Source organism: Sarcophilus harrisii, chromosome 3 (genome assembly GCF_902635505.1).
Source record: "Sarcophilus harrisii chromosome 3, mSarHar1.11, whole genome shotgun sequence".
Lineage (NCBI taxonomy): Eukaryota > Metazoa > Chordata > Mammalia > Dasyuromorphia > Dasyuridae > Sarcophilus > Sarcophilus harrisii.
The window spans coordinates 67,757,612-67,773,597 of NC_045428.1; the positions used below are offsets into that span (position 1 = coordinate 67,757,612).

At 35.2% G+C, this 15,986-nt stretch overlaps 1 protein-coding gene across 3 annotated transcripts in view; it reads left to right on the plus strand.

Moving 5' to 3' along the window:
* Window positions 1–15,986, plus strand: part of BARD1 (BRCA1 associated RING domain 1) — a 126,038-nt gene that overhangs the window by 78,282 nt on the left and 31,770 nt on the right. For all 3 annotated transcript variants that reach the window (XM_031958099.1, XM_031958098.1, XM_031958101.1), the window contains exon 7: window positions 11,905–12,013. In XM_031958099.1, the coding sequence (XP_031813959.1) occupies window positions 11,905–12,013 (109 nt within the window). The remainder of the gene's footprint in view (window positions 1–11,904; window positions 12,014–15,986) is intronic.

The window sequence follows — 15,986 nt, forward strand, 5'->3', positions numbered from 1 at the left end:
ATATACCTCTTGAAACTTGGTAGCAGTGTGACCCTGGGTTAAAAAAAAATTGCCTCAGTTTCTGCATCTGTAAAATGGGGCCAGTATTAGCACTTACCCTCCCAGGGTCATCATGAAGGTAAGATGAAATAATATATATTTAAGGGAAAAAAATACTGTAAAGCATAAAGTCTTATGTTAATGTTAGTTATGAAAAATTTTGATCTTTTAATGTTTTAATTTAAACTATTGTGATCAATATGCATATTCATTTCTCCCTCTGTTGCCTCCTTATGTCTCTGAAGAATAATTGAAATGAGATAATTGAATTATTTGGCTTATTAACCTCCTGTTCTGTGAAATAGTCTTGAATTTTTTTTATTAAGATATGAATATATATTGTCTATGTTATCTAATTTCTATCCTTACGTTTTTTCTTCTCCCTTCATTTAGGTTGAAGTGGGATACTTTACTCTGCTTATACAATTCTTTCTCTGTTGTTGTTTTTGCTGTAGGCAAATGATAGAATAGCTACATTTATTATTGTATTATGTCTACATGATTATCTGAGTTGTAGTGGCAGGGTAGGGAGAGGGTTTTTCCCCCTCGGAAATGGAAATAATGTCATTGTTTTTTAAAGCATTCAGAAGACATACATACTGCCTTCCTATAAATAATTACTAATATTTTAATTAATGCCACATTTAGAAGTTTGGAACAAACTTATATAATTTAAATGTAAGAATGACAACATATGGAATAGTCCTGGGTGCAATGCCATTTTAGAAAAGTAATTTTTAAACATGCAAATAAAAGGCTAAAGTAAAATACTTTAATAAAAAAAAAAGATTTTGCTAATAATAATAGTGATGGTGGTGATGATGATAATTAGAATGAATTAACATTTATCTAGCACCTACTCTGTTCCAGGCACTGTGCTAAGCACTTTACAATTATCTTATGAGTCCCTATGACAGCTTTTATTATCCTCAGTTTACAGATGAGAAAACTGAGGCAAATAGAAATTTGAATGGCTTGTCCAAGGTTATACAATTTGTAAAATATCTGAGGCTGGATTTGAATTTGTATCTTCCTGACTCTATCCACTGCCTCTCTATCTACTGTACCACCTAGATTATACTGTGACATATTTATTTCCTTAATATTCCCCTGTTGAACCAGGATTCTTTTTTTTTTTTTTTTTAAGTTTTTTATTTTCAAAACATATGCATGGATAATTTTTCATCATTGACCTTTGCAAAACCTTGTGTTCCAAATTTTCCCCTCCTTTTACCCCACTCCTCTCTTAGATGGCAAGCAACCAATATATGTTAAACCTGTTAAAATATATGTTACATCCAATATATGTATACATATTTATACAGTTATCTTCCTATACAAGCAAAATCGGATCAAAAAGGAAAAAAAAAAATGAGTAAAAAAAAAAAAACAAAATGCAAGTGAACAACAACAAATAGAGTGAAAAAGCTATGTTGTTCCCACAGTTCTCTTTCTGGGTGTAGATGGCTCTCTCCATCACAAGTTAATTGGAACTGATTTGGATCCTCTCATTGTTGAAGAGAGCTACTTCCATTAGAATTGATCCTCATATAGTATTGTTGTTGAAGTGTTCAATGATCTCCTGGTCCTGCTCATTTCACTAGGCATCAATTCATGTAAGTCTCTCCAGGTCTCTCTGAAATCATCCTGCTGGTCGTTTATTACAGAACAATAATATTCCATAACATTCATATACCACAATTTATTCCACCATTCTCCAACTGATGGGCATCCCCTCAGTTTCCAGATCCTTGTTACTACAAAGAGGACTGCCACAAACATTTTCGCACATGTGGGCCCCTTTCTCTCCTTTAAGATCTCTTTGGGATATAAGCCCAGTAGAAACTTGAACCAGGATTCTAATTGTAATAGCCAGTGTTTAGATAGTATCTTAAAGTTTGCAAGGCTTATTAGAAATATCATCTCATTTGAACAATACTCTTGTGAAATTGATGTTATCATTATTCTCATTTTACACATAAGAAAACTGAGACTCAGAGAGATTTTTGCTACTTCTTCAGGGTCACACCGCTAGTAAGTGTCTTAAGCAGAATATGAACTCGGGTCTTCTTGATTTTAGTTGTAATGCTCTATCCATGATGACCTGTAACTGCCTTGCTTCTTAAACACTTGACAATATGGCAAAAGACTCTGAATTTTTGTTACCCTGAGGATCTATGGGAAATTATTTTTCTCATGAAAAACTTGGTTGTTTCTAAGGGGAACAATGGAAAGTAGCATTTTTTTCTTTAAGAGGTAATCTGTTTCTCAGAATATTCTAACGGTCACCACATGGCCATTAAGCCTCATGACTCTAGATTATCTGTTGTCTTCTGTAGATAACTCTTTTTGATTTTCACGGTTCCCTTCATCCCTGAATTCTTTCAGTCTTACTCAGTTTGTGGAGGAGCCTCTTCCCACCTCATAAATTCTGTCTGTTGGATGTGATGGTGCTGTGTGATTAAGTCACAAAAGCAGAGTGCTGACTCATTAAAATTTTCAACCCCTTTGGGGCACATATTTTACTAGTAGAATTAAGTGAGAGGTATAATGAAAAGTAAAATGAGCAGTACCAAGAGGATGTGGAGTGATAATAACAGAAATATTCTCCTAAGAACCACTTTGAGTGACTGATTCATCCTGAGTGTCATAAATATTCAAACCAACTACAAAGGACCTATGAAGGAAGCTGCTGTCCACCTGGAGAAATGGTAACTAGAAATATGTTTAGTGTGGCTTTATGTCTATATCTACACCTGTATCTATGTCTACACACACACACACGTAAATATATAGATATATAAGTGAGTGTGTTTATTTGTAGCCTTCTCTAGAGTGGGCTGGAGAGGAAGGAAGAGAAGATAAAAGCATGTATAGTATGGCTATATGTTTATATCTATATCTGTATACATACATACATATAAATATATGAACATATAAGTATATGTTTAATCTTTAACCTTCTCTAGGGTAAGCTAAAGAGGGAGGGAGGGGGAAAAAGTGCATTGCAAAGAACAAAAGAAAGATTAGAAGGAAGCATAGAAAAGCAGGGTAATTGTAAAAATGATATATAGCATTTATTATATTTTCAAAAAAATGGAAATTCATGATTTTTATATTGAATTCTATGCTGTGTTATATCTGTTTACATGGAAATGTTCTTTTTTGGGGGGGAGGGTCATTTTTATTTTAGTTTTAAATGAATAAAAAGAAAAGAATTAGCACAGAGGATATGGCATAATTATAATGATTTTGTCAAGGGCAGTAGAGACTTTAAAACAAATGATTCCTGAGAATGTGTTAGCAATTTCTCAAATTGAATTCTAAGGACCCTTTCTTAACAGGCCTTTCTCTATTCTTTCTCCTTCAGCCCACCATGTTTTAGCCAACTGTCTGAGTTAATTGTAAACAAATCAATTATCTATTTCAACCTAAACCTGTTGAATTCCTATTAATTGGTGAATGAGTGGAAAAACTTCTAAGTACTTACTGTGTTAAAAGTACCACATTGAACTTCGGGATTATAAATATTTCAAATCAGTTTAATTTAGTAGATTTTTATTAAATACATACTACATACTGAGCATTGTGCCAAAGGCTGGGGATCAATAAAGAAAAGACAAAACTCCCTGCCCTCAAGGAGTTTACAGTCAATGAGGAAGCTGAAAAGTGTGGGGTATGGGGAAGGGATGTACCTAGGACGGGGACATACTATTCTCTGGAATAGAAACCAAGCAGAGATACTGGTAGAAAATGGAGAGATATCTGCAAAGTTCCAAGGGAGGGTTTCAATTCTCCATCCTTCAGTCAGAATGGAGAGACAACTAAGGGAGTTGAGAAGGTGTTGAGTATCTGAGTCATCTGCTTGGTGAGAAGATTTCAGGTTATCAGATTATCTGGGGGGGGGGGGGAGAGGAGGAGGGCAACATGTGGAACTGAAATAAAGCAGACTTTGAGCTCTCCAAGAGCTAGGGTTCCAACAGAAGAAAGCCTCACACAGAAATCAGGAGTTGGCTGCAGGTTAGGAGTTGGCTGCGGGTCAGATGGAAAGTCCCAGGAATTCTTAGGACATAGCACCCAGGCAAGCAGAAATGCATCTTATTGTAGCATTATTTCCATTGTCATAGCTCTTGAACCATTTCCTTTAATGATAAAAAAGACTCTGGACACTTTCAAGCAACAAAAAAGTTTTAAGTCATACTGTGTACACAAGCATTTATAGCAGAAACTAAAAAGGTGTCCATGTGGGAAAAAGATGCTAGATTTCTTTGTGTACCATTTGTGTACCATTATGACATCATTAGTTGCTATGCGGTCATTCTGTTTGAACTGTTTGATACTTCTGTCTTTATTGTTGTTTGTTCTTCCTTTGTGAAGAGACCAATGATAACATGGGGTGATGACTTATGTGTCGATTGGATTTGAGTGAGTTGCATAGAGTTGTCAGTCACTCTAGAGGCGTTGAAGTCCAAGACAGAAGTCGAGAGGACTGGGGACTGCTCAGGAGGACTTTGCCATTTTCTGGGTCTGACCAAGCTCTAATGCTCCGAAGCTCCTGCTTTAGGTGCCTTCGCAGTTGTTCGAACAGCTATTCTCTTCTGCCTGTCCTACTAGGAAAGGACTTCACATGCTGGGGGCAGACACCCCCCTAACTCACCAAAGACATATAGCACCTTCTAGTATTAAAGAAGCTGAGTTTCTCTCTGTCTTGCTTTCTGCAGGATACTTTCTCATGTTCACAAGACAGGAATCCATATGGGCAGTGACTGTTTGATGATAATAATAATGTTTAGAGCCACAGTGACCTAATAGTTCATCTGGTCTGACCTCAGGTTACAGATAGGAAAACAAATCTAGAGAGATTTTGTGAATTGTTCAGTATCATAGAGCTCCTAAGTATTAGAGCTGGGATTGTTAACCTTGTGATATTGATTTGAAGTTATACTTCTCATCCAATAGTTATAGCCTTTTCCCTGAGAGTTCTGTGATCTTCCGAAGCCCAATCTTATTATTAATGATAAATACTTGAAACAAACAAATAATAAAGTGTTGAAAAGGTGCTTCTTTGATTGTAGTTATAAGACACTTTCCTTCCACAATTAACAAAAGTTACATTTCTTCATAAATGCATATTGGCCAGAATTTCTACCTCTAAAGGCTTGACTAATGAGAATTTCTGAAAAGGTAAGAATAGTAACTCTTCAAGGGTTGGGTTTTAAAAAATTATTTTCATTTAAGAAACCTCACTAAACAAATAGAAGGAAAATTTACTAGATAATTTGTCTAGTAGCCAGATAGAATACAGAAGTACAGCAGAATGAGCATTGAAGGTATTGGGTTAGAATCCATGTTTGGTCTTAAATTGACTCCATGTCCTTGGGCACAGTCACTATCCTTCCTGGGATTTCAGTTTCCTCATCTGTAAAATTCTAGGCTTCTACTGGGTGACCTCTAAGTTTTTTCTGCCTTGAGGTTTGTGAAGCAAGCTTTTATTCCAGCTAGGTTATTAATGATCATTTGGGATGGCAGGATGTCAGGGGTGTTAAAAGATGGGAAGGGAGAAATCGAAGAGGTGACTTAAGGGAGCATTTTTATAAAAATATACCACCAAGCCATAGCCATAAAGAATGCAAGCCAGTTTTCCCCAGTAACTTAAGAGTAAAATTTCAAATCCTGACAGACACTATTCTTTCTAACGTGGCTTTTAAAATCTGAGTCTTATGTAATCCAAATGAAATCTTTTGAATAGTGTAGAGGATTTCTCTTTAAAGTGCATTAGTAGATATAAGGTCTTCAGAATGTGACATGTAAAATCCATTGCTGGATGTGAATATTAAATAGTTTCTACATCTAAATTTGGTATTAAAAAAAAATTCAGAAAATCTTGAGATTTGGTCACCTGTGTGATCGTGGGCATTTAATCACTTAATCATTTTGGGCTTGATTCTTTCATCTGTAAAATGAGGTCTTTGAACCAAGTGGAACTTTTTTATTTTATTTTTTTTTTAATTTGGTCTTTTACATTATTATTAAAGCCTTTTGTTTTCAAAACATATGCATAGATAATCTTTCATTGATCCTTACAAAGCCTTGTGTTCCAAATTTTCCCCTCCTTTCCACCCCCTCCCCAAGATGGCAAGCAATATGTTATACATGATAAAATACATGTTAAATCCAATGTATGTAAACATATTTGTACAATTATCTTGCTGCACACACAAAAAAAATCAGATCAAAAAGGAGAGAAAATGAATAAGAAAACAAAATGCAAACAAACAACAGCAAAAAGAGTGAGAATGCTGTGTTGTGGTCCACACTCAGTTCCCACAGTCCTCTCTGGGTGTAGATGGCTCTTTTCATCACAAGATCATTGGAACTGGACCTCTTATAAAGGAAAGAAATAAAGCAAGCCATTATTTGTACCTATTGAGTGCCAGGCTCATGTTACAAATGGTATCTCATTTGTTACTCACTACAACTCTGAAATGTGGGCACTATTATTCCCATTTTACAGTTGAAGAAACTGAGATAAGATTTATCCAGGATTATTTGGCTGGCAAATGTCTGAGATCAAATTTGAACTTAAATCTTTTCCTGACTACAAGCTTAGCACTTGATCCATTGTATCATCCACATGCCTAAAGTCTCTTGTATCTCTAAATCTAGAATTCCATAAGAAAAGAGTATTTTTGAGATGTTTTATTTCACTTAATTTTTATATATGTATGTATGTATATATATATATATGTAATTTTTTTCTTACACATAAAAACATTTTAATGTTTTTTTTTTTTTTTTTTTTTTACAATTTTGAGTTCCAAATTCTCTTCTACCCTCCCCTGTCATTGAGAAGGAAAACAATTTTTAAAGGTTATACATGTGCAGTCATGCAAGACATATTATCATATTAATTGTATTTCACTTAGTTTATTGATCTTGTCAGTGTCCAAGGCAGTGATGCTGCTCATGTGAATCTTGACTTAACCACTCTGGGTCTTGTCTTCCTCATCTGGTTAAATGGGGATGGGGTTGGTCTAGACAGCCTTTGAGTTCCCCATTAGTTCTAAATCTATAATGTCAGTCTGTATAGGCTTTGTGAACTTGAATGGACAAGAACTTGTCTTGATTTTCCCTTACTTCTAATTGGATTTTAAAATTTCCTTTAATTATAAATGGAGGTAATGGAACAGTCTAAAGAGAGATGTATCGACTTGGCCAGACTGACATAGGGCTCCACCACTTCAAAATTATTTCAGAACCCCTGCCTCACATCAAAGACCATGCACTAAGTAGCCACCCCTTTTTTACACTCTTGATTTCCACTGTTTTTTCTCAGGCCCTTCTGAAAGCCTAGGTTATGGCACTGACTGATCTGCCAAGCCCCAATTACTCCCAAGATCCATTCCTCCTATTCACAATTCAAGTAATCCCACTCAAAAACAAAAAAACACGACTGCTTATTTGTAGTATATCATCCCCACCCCGCCCCCTTACACACAAGCCTACAGTATCTAAACTGTTGCTTAGATTCCAGGCCATCTGCTCTTGCTATCTCAACAGCATGATTTCTCATTACCAGCCTACACAGACCAACCCTGCTTGCTAAGCTAATCCATTTGTTGTCCCCACAAAGCTTGTTATTTCTTCCTCAAGGCATGTGCCATCCTCCCAACTAGTCAAATACTGTCCCCTCCACCGAAATAAGCCTTTAAGTCTGATGCTCACAACTGGCCATTGTTGACCAATGGATAGAGGCCTGGGCCTGGAGTCAAGAAAGTATCTTGAGTTCCAGTCAAGTCTATGTGACTCTGGGGCAAATCATGTAAGTAATGTCTCCCTCAGTTTCTTCAACTGTAAAATGGGGTTTGTAAGTAGAGATTACTGAATGAGATAACTTATAAAGCTTAGTGCTTGGTCTCAGGAGGTATTTAATTTTTAATATTAATTGAAAATAAATAAAAATGCATTTAATAAATTATTTTCCCCTTCTTCCCTTCTATGTAGTTTAGTAGGAAGATCATGAGACATGTAGACCTGAGTTTGAATCCTGGTTGTGATACACTTCATAGCTATGTGACCCATGGTTTAAGTTTTAGAGTCTATCCAAACCTCCATTTCTTCATCTGTAAAATGGGAATAATATCAGTACTATCTACATCTGAAGGGTGTTTGGGATAAAAACATTTTGTGACCCTCTTATGAAGTGATCCATGAATGCAAATTATTACTTGTAGTAAGTGTTTATGAAAAAGCATAGAGAAAAAAATCTGACAAAAAGGTGTGGAAAGGGATGAGTGAATGCTTCTCAGAAGCCTGCTCAGGTCATTGTTTGCATAAGTAGCAAAAAGCACTAAGTAAAACAAAGTCTTGGTGCCTTCTGAGAGTCCTGCCCCTGTGCCAACCCAGAGCCTTGTGCTAGGGTGAGAGGCAGGTTTCAGCAGCCTAGGTTACGGTTCACGGGGAGTTCTGAAGGGTGAGTTGGCCAGAATTACCTGGATGTCATCATCTTGTTGCTCTTATATCCAGTAATGTCATTTGTGAAGTGTGAGCAGTGGAATCTAATTTTTATTCCAAACTTCTGACTTGTTTAGGTTACACAAGTCAGTTGTGCTGGTTTTTGTAGGTGTCCAAACAAACCATTTTTAGTTTATAGAAAGAAAAAATAATTGCGAAGATGATTTGAGGCGGGTTTTGGTTCATTTGAGTTTGGGACTGGAAATTTAGGAGATCTCAGATGCTAAAGAGGAAGATATAGGAAAATCAGGGTTCACCCTCCCCCCTCACAAATAGTTGTCATCCAAACCACTGACATACTGCCGAGGACCAGAAGAGATGAAGGTTGGCCTTGATAGATGTAATTTCCTGAAGGGGACTGCTTGTTGCAGCAGGTCAATCACTAGTCTGGATTGAAAGGGAAAAAAAAAATCAGAAAAAGAGTTTGGACTAGTCATGTGTTAACAGTTTAAGATGACACTTAGAGAACATCTATTCTAAACATTTCCCCAAAATATAAGGAAGTCAAAATAAGAATCCATTAATAATTATATTTCAATGATTGATTTCTTTTGTAATTAGATATGTATTGTAATTAGATATATATTATTTTATGTATTTAAAACCATTATGACAAGGGCCTACATGAATTTTGCCAGCCAAAAGATGTCCATGACACAGAAAAAAAGGTGAATAACCACCATATTAAGCATAGAACTAGTCCCAGACACAGGATCACTTAGGATGAGATACCACCACAGGCTAATGATACATAACAATGTATTTTATGAGCATTAAGCCAAAATAACATTGTGGTGTCACCTCGAAGGCGGTGACTTCTTAGAAAGTGTTCTGTTCAAGGAAAGACCCTGTGGTGCAGAACAGCTATTATTCTCACCAGTAATCTCCTTCACAGTTAAATTCACAGGTCTAAATTATAGATGCATAAGCATACATATATGCAAAGGCACTGTGCTAGACACTGGAGATATAAAACTTGCCTTCACCATCAGTTGGAGTCATCCTTCTCATTGCCTTTTCATTTGTAACCTTTCTCTTACTTTCATAGTAAATTTGACTTTGGCTCTGATGAATCCTTGGATTTATAAACAGCTTTTGCTGCAGTGACTCCCACTCTAGTAATCAATTATTTTTCTGTCTCTTAAACTGGAACTATGGAGAAGGTCTCCAGGATGTTGGATGACCTCTTTTTGGAGGATTTACCAAAGAACAGGAATAAGAAAACATGATGGAGTTTTGTTTTTCACTGTTGAAGGTAGTAGTACTGTGAGACATGAGATCACTGATCCTTTGAAGTTGGAGCATTTCATGACTTAACCAGTAATGCAATGTAATAAATGACATTTTTCTTTTCTGGCTAAATTGAATTGAAGGATTTTTTTTTTTTTTTTTTTTTTTGGCAGCATCTTGATTTAAAGATGCTTGTCCTTAGATGCCAAATTCTTTTCTTGATGGTGCATGACAAAGTAGGAGCCTCATGACAATGTTTAATAGGGTAGCTCTCCCATGATGCCAGCCTGAGGTTTAACCAATTACTTTTTAATCTGATGCATTTGTACTGTGCCATCTCCCAGTTCATTAGTAATAGAGAGAGCCTAGTCAACAGTATAGCGAATTGAGTGCCAATGGCCAACAGTCATGGGAAATCCAAGAGAAAAGATCCATGAGTCTGGATTCCATACGAGCTTTGAATGCTAAGGATACTAAATAGAACTTGGAAGCCTGCTCTTCCTTTTATTCTCAGGTTCTACAAGCTTAAATATCTTCTGAGTTGGGGCCATTTTTGACTCATGGACTAGCAGAACCAATCATGGGAATTCAAATGATACTTTGAGTTATTGGATGCTTGTATTACTACGAGTGTTTCCCCCTTATTGGAAGAAATTCTCCTCTGAGCGTCATACTGTTATCATGTATTTTCTTTTATTTCTTCATTAATTATGGTGGCAAAATATTAATTGTGAGCTTGAGCCATATCATACATGCAGCACTACTTTACATATGCACATAAAATTTACCTTCTCAAGTATGGCTAATAAACTGGAGTAACTGGAACTTTTCACATCTATTTTCTTCAGTCTCGGTCTGTATTTCATGACCATATATGGGATTTTCTCAGCAAAGTTACAGAGATTTGCCATTTCTTTCTCCTGCTCATTTGCCTTAGGACAAGACTGAGCCAAATAGGGTTAAGTGACTTGTTCAGAGTCACATATATATGTGTGTATGTGTATATATATAAATATACATATAAATAAATATATATATATACATATATATATCATGTGTACATAAAATAGTTACATATAAGAGACTAAATACCTACAAAGTTTAAGCTCACAATTAAAACACAAATAATGTTAAAGGGACACTAAAACTTTTGGGACACAGCTTCTAAATTGCTTCATAGGAGAGGAGTGGACTTTGTGGCTTATTATTGTGACAAGACAACCTGTATGTAAGCCAGTATGCTTAGTATACGTAGTACTCATTCTCCCAACTCTCCGCCTTTGCCCTGCCTGTTCTCCATAACTACTATGCTATACCATCTTACCTCCATATGGAGAATTTCTGGTCTCCTTTAAGACACACCTCAAAAATCATCTTCTGTAGGAAGCCTTTCCTTTTTTTCTCTCCTTCTAAGGTTGTCTTCTGTCTACTCTGTCTGCATCATGTATATATTCATTTGCATACCAGATCTACCAGATCCCTCCTTTAAAATTTAAAATTTCCATGATACCAACTGTTTTTGCCCATCTTTGTATTCACCTTATCAATTAGCACACACTTAAGCAAATTAAGAGATTTAAGCTAAATTAATCCACTAAATTCGTTTAGGAAGGTGTCCAATCACTATTTTATTTGGTTATTTTTCTGTAACGTAGAACAATTGTGCATCTGATAGATTTAAATGCCTGGCTTGTGAATTTATCTCATTTGTGTATTTGTTTGTATAAAACCTGTCATACATGGAATGGTTTCTATCTGCAATTAAAACTTCCTCCCCCTGCCTAATACCCCCATGATTATGATTAATGATTAGCAAGCCATATTTTTTTTCGTGGCTGAAAAACACAGATTCATAAAAAGAGATCCACATGCAAGCAGAGCAGTACATTGAGAGCAGGAACACAGCCTTTGGATTTGGCGTACTGCCTAAATTTCATTGTCAAATATGGCAGCTAGTACTACTGGATCCATCTGCCTTGTGTGAAATTCTGACTTGTATATTTTAGTTAAAACCGCATATTAGTAAGGAGATTGAAAACAACTCCACTAACTGTGCCCATTTTATTAAGAACCAAGTCACATATTTTATTTACTTAAACCCATCTGTGCTTATTTTTCCAGAAACATATTTGGTCTCCGGCCTGTGGATTATGCAGAGACTGAAGCTATGAGATCCGTATTATCTCTGCCTGAGGAGAGTAAAATATATAAAAGTAGACATTGTTCAGGAGTAAGTATGGGTTTAATTTCTTTCCTTCCCCTTCCCCTTCCTGTTTCTTTTCCCTTTCCCCTTCTCCTTGTTCTTCCCCTTCCCCTTGTCCTTCCCCTTTCCCTTCTTCTCGTTCCCCTTCCCCTTTATCTTACCCTTCTTCTTCTTGCCCTTCTCCTTCTTCTTCCCCTTCTCTTTCCCCTTTTTCTTCCTCTTCTTCTTCCCCTTCCCTCCTTCCTTCTCTCCTTCCTCCCTCCCTCCTTCCCTCTCTCTTTATTTCTTTATTATTTTTTTCTTTCTTTCCCTTTCTCTTTTTTATGTGAGGCAATCAGAGTAAAGTGACTTGTCCAGTATGACACAGCTGAGAGTTAAGCATTTGAGACTGTATTTGAATTTTGCTTCTTCTGACTCCAGGGCTGGTTCTCTATCCACTTAATTGCCTCTGGATTTAAAATCTTTAAAACTTGAGTGAATACCAAATTCATAGTTTATCTTGTGGTCTTGTTAGCTACCTGTCACTCCCCACTCACAGTAAAACATATAAGAAAAACATTTCTACACACATAGGAGAACACAGAAAAGAGTATTTCTGTATGAAACTGGATCTCCATTTCTTGCCATTTTTTTTAAAGCACAAAATAAGTTCTGTGCATTAATTTCAAAATTATTCTACTTGTCTCTGTCTCCGTTTGAATTTTGTTTTCTTTTATGCATTTAAAAAATGTTTCAGGCTGCTAGATATGCAGTGATTAGAGCAGCGGCTCTGGAGTCAATAGGACCCAGAGTTTAAATCAAGTTTCAATTACTTATTAGCTGTGTGGCCCTGGCAAGTCACTTAACCCTGATTGCCTCAAAAAAAAAATTTAAAAAGAAAACAAAATGTTTCAGTGGCCCTGTTTTTGAAAAATCATGATTGCTGAATGTCCCACCCCTCTCCTGCTCTCCATCCCCAACTAAAAACTGAAAAAGGGCAAAGAGGATAATGACTTAGAAATACTAATAAAACATTAACATAGCCAATCAAAACGAATTCACAGAGTGGTTATATTTAAAAAATTGAAAATATATGTGCCCATCACCTATCTTTCATAGAGTGATGAAGGGATTAAGTTTTTTTAACTCTTTTGTTGTTGTTTTTCTTCATAATATTGTTTTCTTTAAATAAATTGTTCTCCTTGTTCTTTTTACTTAGATGCATCAGTTTGTGGTAATTCAGAATTCTCTAAATTACTTCTTTAATTCTTAAGAAATAATAATAGTCTATGACATCCATGGACCACAGTTTGCTCAGCCATTCGTCGGTTGTGCAAGAGGTGTTATATGTCAGTATTTAAATTCTTGATGTTGGTCTCCTTCCCTCCCTCCCTTTCTCCCTCTTCTTCCTTTCTTCCTCCCTCCTTTCCTTCTGCCCTCCTTCTCTGTTTCCTACTTTCCTCCCTCTCTCCCTCTTGTCCCCTCCCTCTTTCCCTTCCTACCTTTTTTTCCTTCCTTCTCTTCCTTTTTACTTCTTAATGTCCCTTTTAGAGTCAAGAAGCTTTCTTTTGCTTGTAACTTCCCTCTCTGGTATAATAATAGTAATAATAATGATAATATAATGGTAGTGATAATAGCATCATGCATTTATATAGGATTTTAAGTTTTACCAAGCACTTTATATAAATATCATTTTATTCTCACAATAACCCGAGGAGGTTATTATTGATGAAGCAAAATAGGCACCAGGAGTGGTAATATGTAATAGATTTTTGGAAAGCAATAGATTTGGGAGATCATAATTGTAAAGAATATTATAAAAATAGTATAATAGAGATTTGGTTACACTTCATTCAACCTGAAGAAATCAAGTGAAGCATCTATCATAAGTTATGAAGGGCTGCTATTTAATTTATGTGAAAATAGCTTCAAGGGCACAAACAGTTACAATGCAGAGTCATAAATGAATTAGCAGTTTAAATTTTGGGGTACACAATTTTTAAGGTCTCAAGGGAGCAGAGGCAGGATCTATTGAGGTAAGAGGAGGAAACAGGGAGTTAATTTGGTAGCTTGAAGGGAGGGATCAGGGAGGAATCTACCTGGTTGACCAAGTCCCAGACTTGTTTGAAGTTATGGTAATCAAGATACTCTAAGATTGGAGGGTTAGGAAGTAGAGGCTGATTAAAAAGTTCTATTCTTACATCATTCTATACAAATAGGACAGTCTGGGACTTGATCATGGCTGATTATAGCCTGATAGACTCCTTCCTGATAAGGGGGTTTCAGAGTCACATCATCATTACTCCCATTTTACTAAGGGAGAAATTAAGGCCTTTTAGTTAAAGATCACACAACCAAGACCTTTTCCCTCCCATCTCACCTTTTTTCTATTTTGTACTGAATGCATTTTTACAATAGTTTGTATGTATATATGTATGTGTTTAATCCTGCTTAATTCCTTTCAAGTAAGGGAAATTCATTTGATGCTTCTTGTATTTCTTTGTGTGCTCTAATTCAAAAGAAATAGTGAATTTCATCTCCTTTTTTTTTAGTAGTCAATTCTTGAATTCTTCCTCTTAAGATCCTCAGAAGAAAACTAATCTGTCTCCTAAAACTTCTTTTTCTTATTTAACTACTTTAGAATACTTTTAAGACATTAATGTTCTCAAGAAGGGGTGAAGAACTTTTTTTTCTGCCAAGGGCCATTTGGATATTTATAATATCATTTGTGGGCCATACAAAATAATTGCCTTAGGAAATGATCCTGTAGGCCAGATGTTCCCCACCCCTGTTCTAAAGGGCCATTTGTTTTTTGTTTTATTTTTTCTATTAGAATGTTTTCACTACATCTTAATGTAGCTCCTTCTAAATGTTCAAATAAATTTATTTCTGGATTTTTCTGAATTTTTCAATATTAAAATCCTAATCAACTTTGTTTTGTTTTTCATCTGAAATATTTTGAAAGTTCTTGATTCCATTAAAGATTTATTTTTTTCTCCTAATAGGACTATAATCAGCTTTGCAGGTTAAATTGTTTTGGTTGTAAGTGTCTATTTCTTTTGCTTTATTGTATTTCAAGATATTCTTTCAGTTTTTGTAGAAACTGTTTATGTTTTGTGTAATTCTAATTGTGCTCCTTTGATATTTGAACTGCTACTTTTTGGATATTTACAATAGAATTTCTTAGGAATTTGGATTTTGACTGATATTACAAGGACTTTTTCTTTTGCAAGTTCTTTTCAGGAAATGATTGGTGGATTGTTTCTGTTTTTATATTGCCTTTCTGGTTCTACTAGATACGTGCAGTTTTTATTTATTATCTCTTTAAATATAACATTCAAGACTGTAACATATGTAACTAAAATCCTATATATTATGAGTAAGTGGGATTTATTTCAGGAATGTAGGACCAGTTCACTATTAGAGAAACTAGTATGACTGACTTTTATCAATAACAAAAACAACAAAAATCATATAATTATATAAACAAACATATAATTAAATAAATAATTATATAAATTATCTTTTTAAAAAGCTGTTTGACAAAAACACTTTTTAAATACCTTTTAAGAAAAATAACCACTAGAAAGCACAGGAATAATGAAACATTTCTTAAAATACCAAGACCAAGCATTATCTGTAATGGGAATAAACTAGGATTCTAGTGAAGCAAGAATACCCATTATCACTATTTTTATTCATTATTATACTTGAAATGCTAGCTGTAGCATTAAAAAAAAAAAAAGAAAAATAAATTGGAAGGGGGAAAAGTCAGTAATGAGGAGCCAAAGCTATCACCCTTTTTTTAGATTATAAAATGACATACATAGAAAACCCTAAAGAATCAACTAAAAAACTAGTTCAAATAATTAACAATTTTAGTAAAATTGAAGAACATAAAATAAACGCACATAAATCATTTTTTCTTTTAAAGTTTATTTTTTCACATAAATCATTTCTATATATTGCCAACAAAAATTTAGCTAGAAGAGAAAGAAAAATTCCATTTAAAATTACTGCA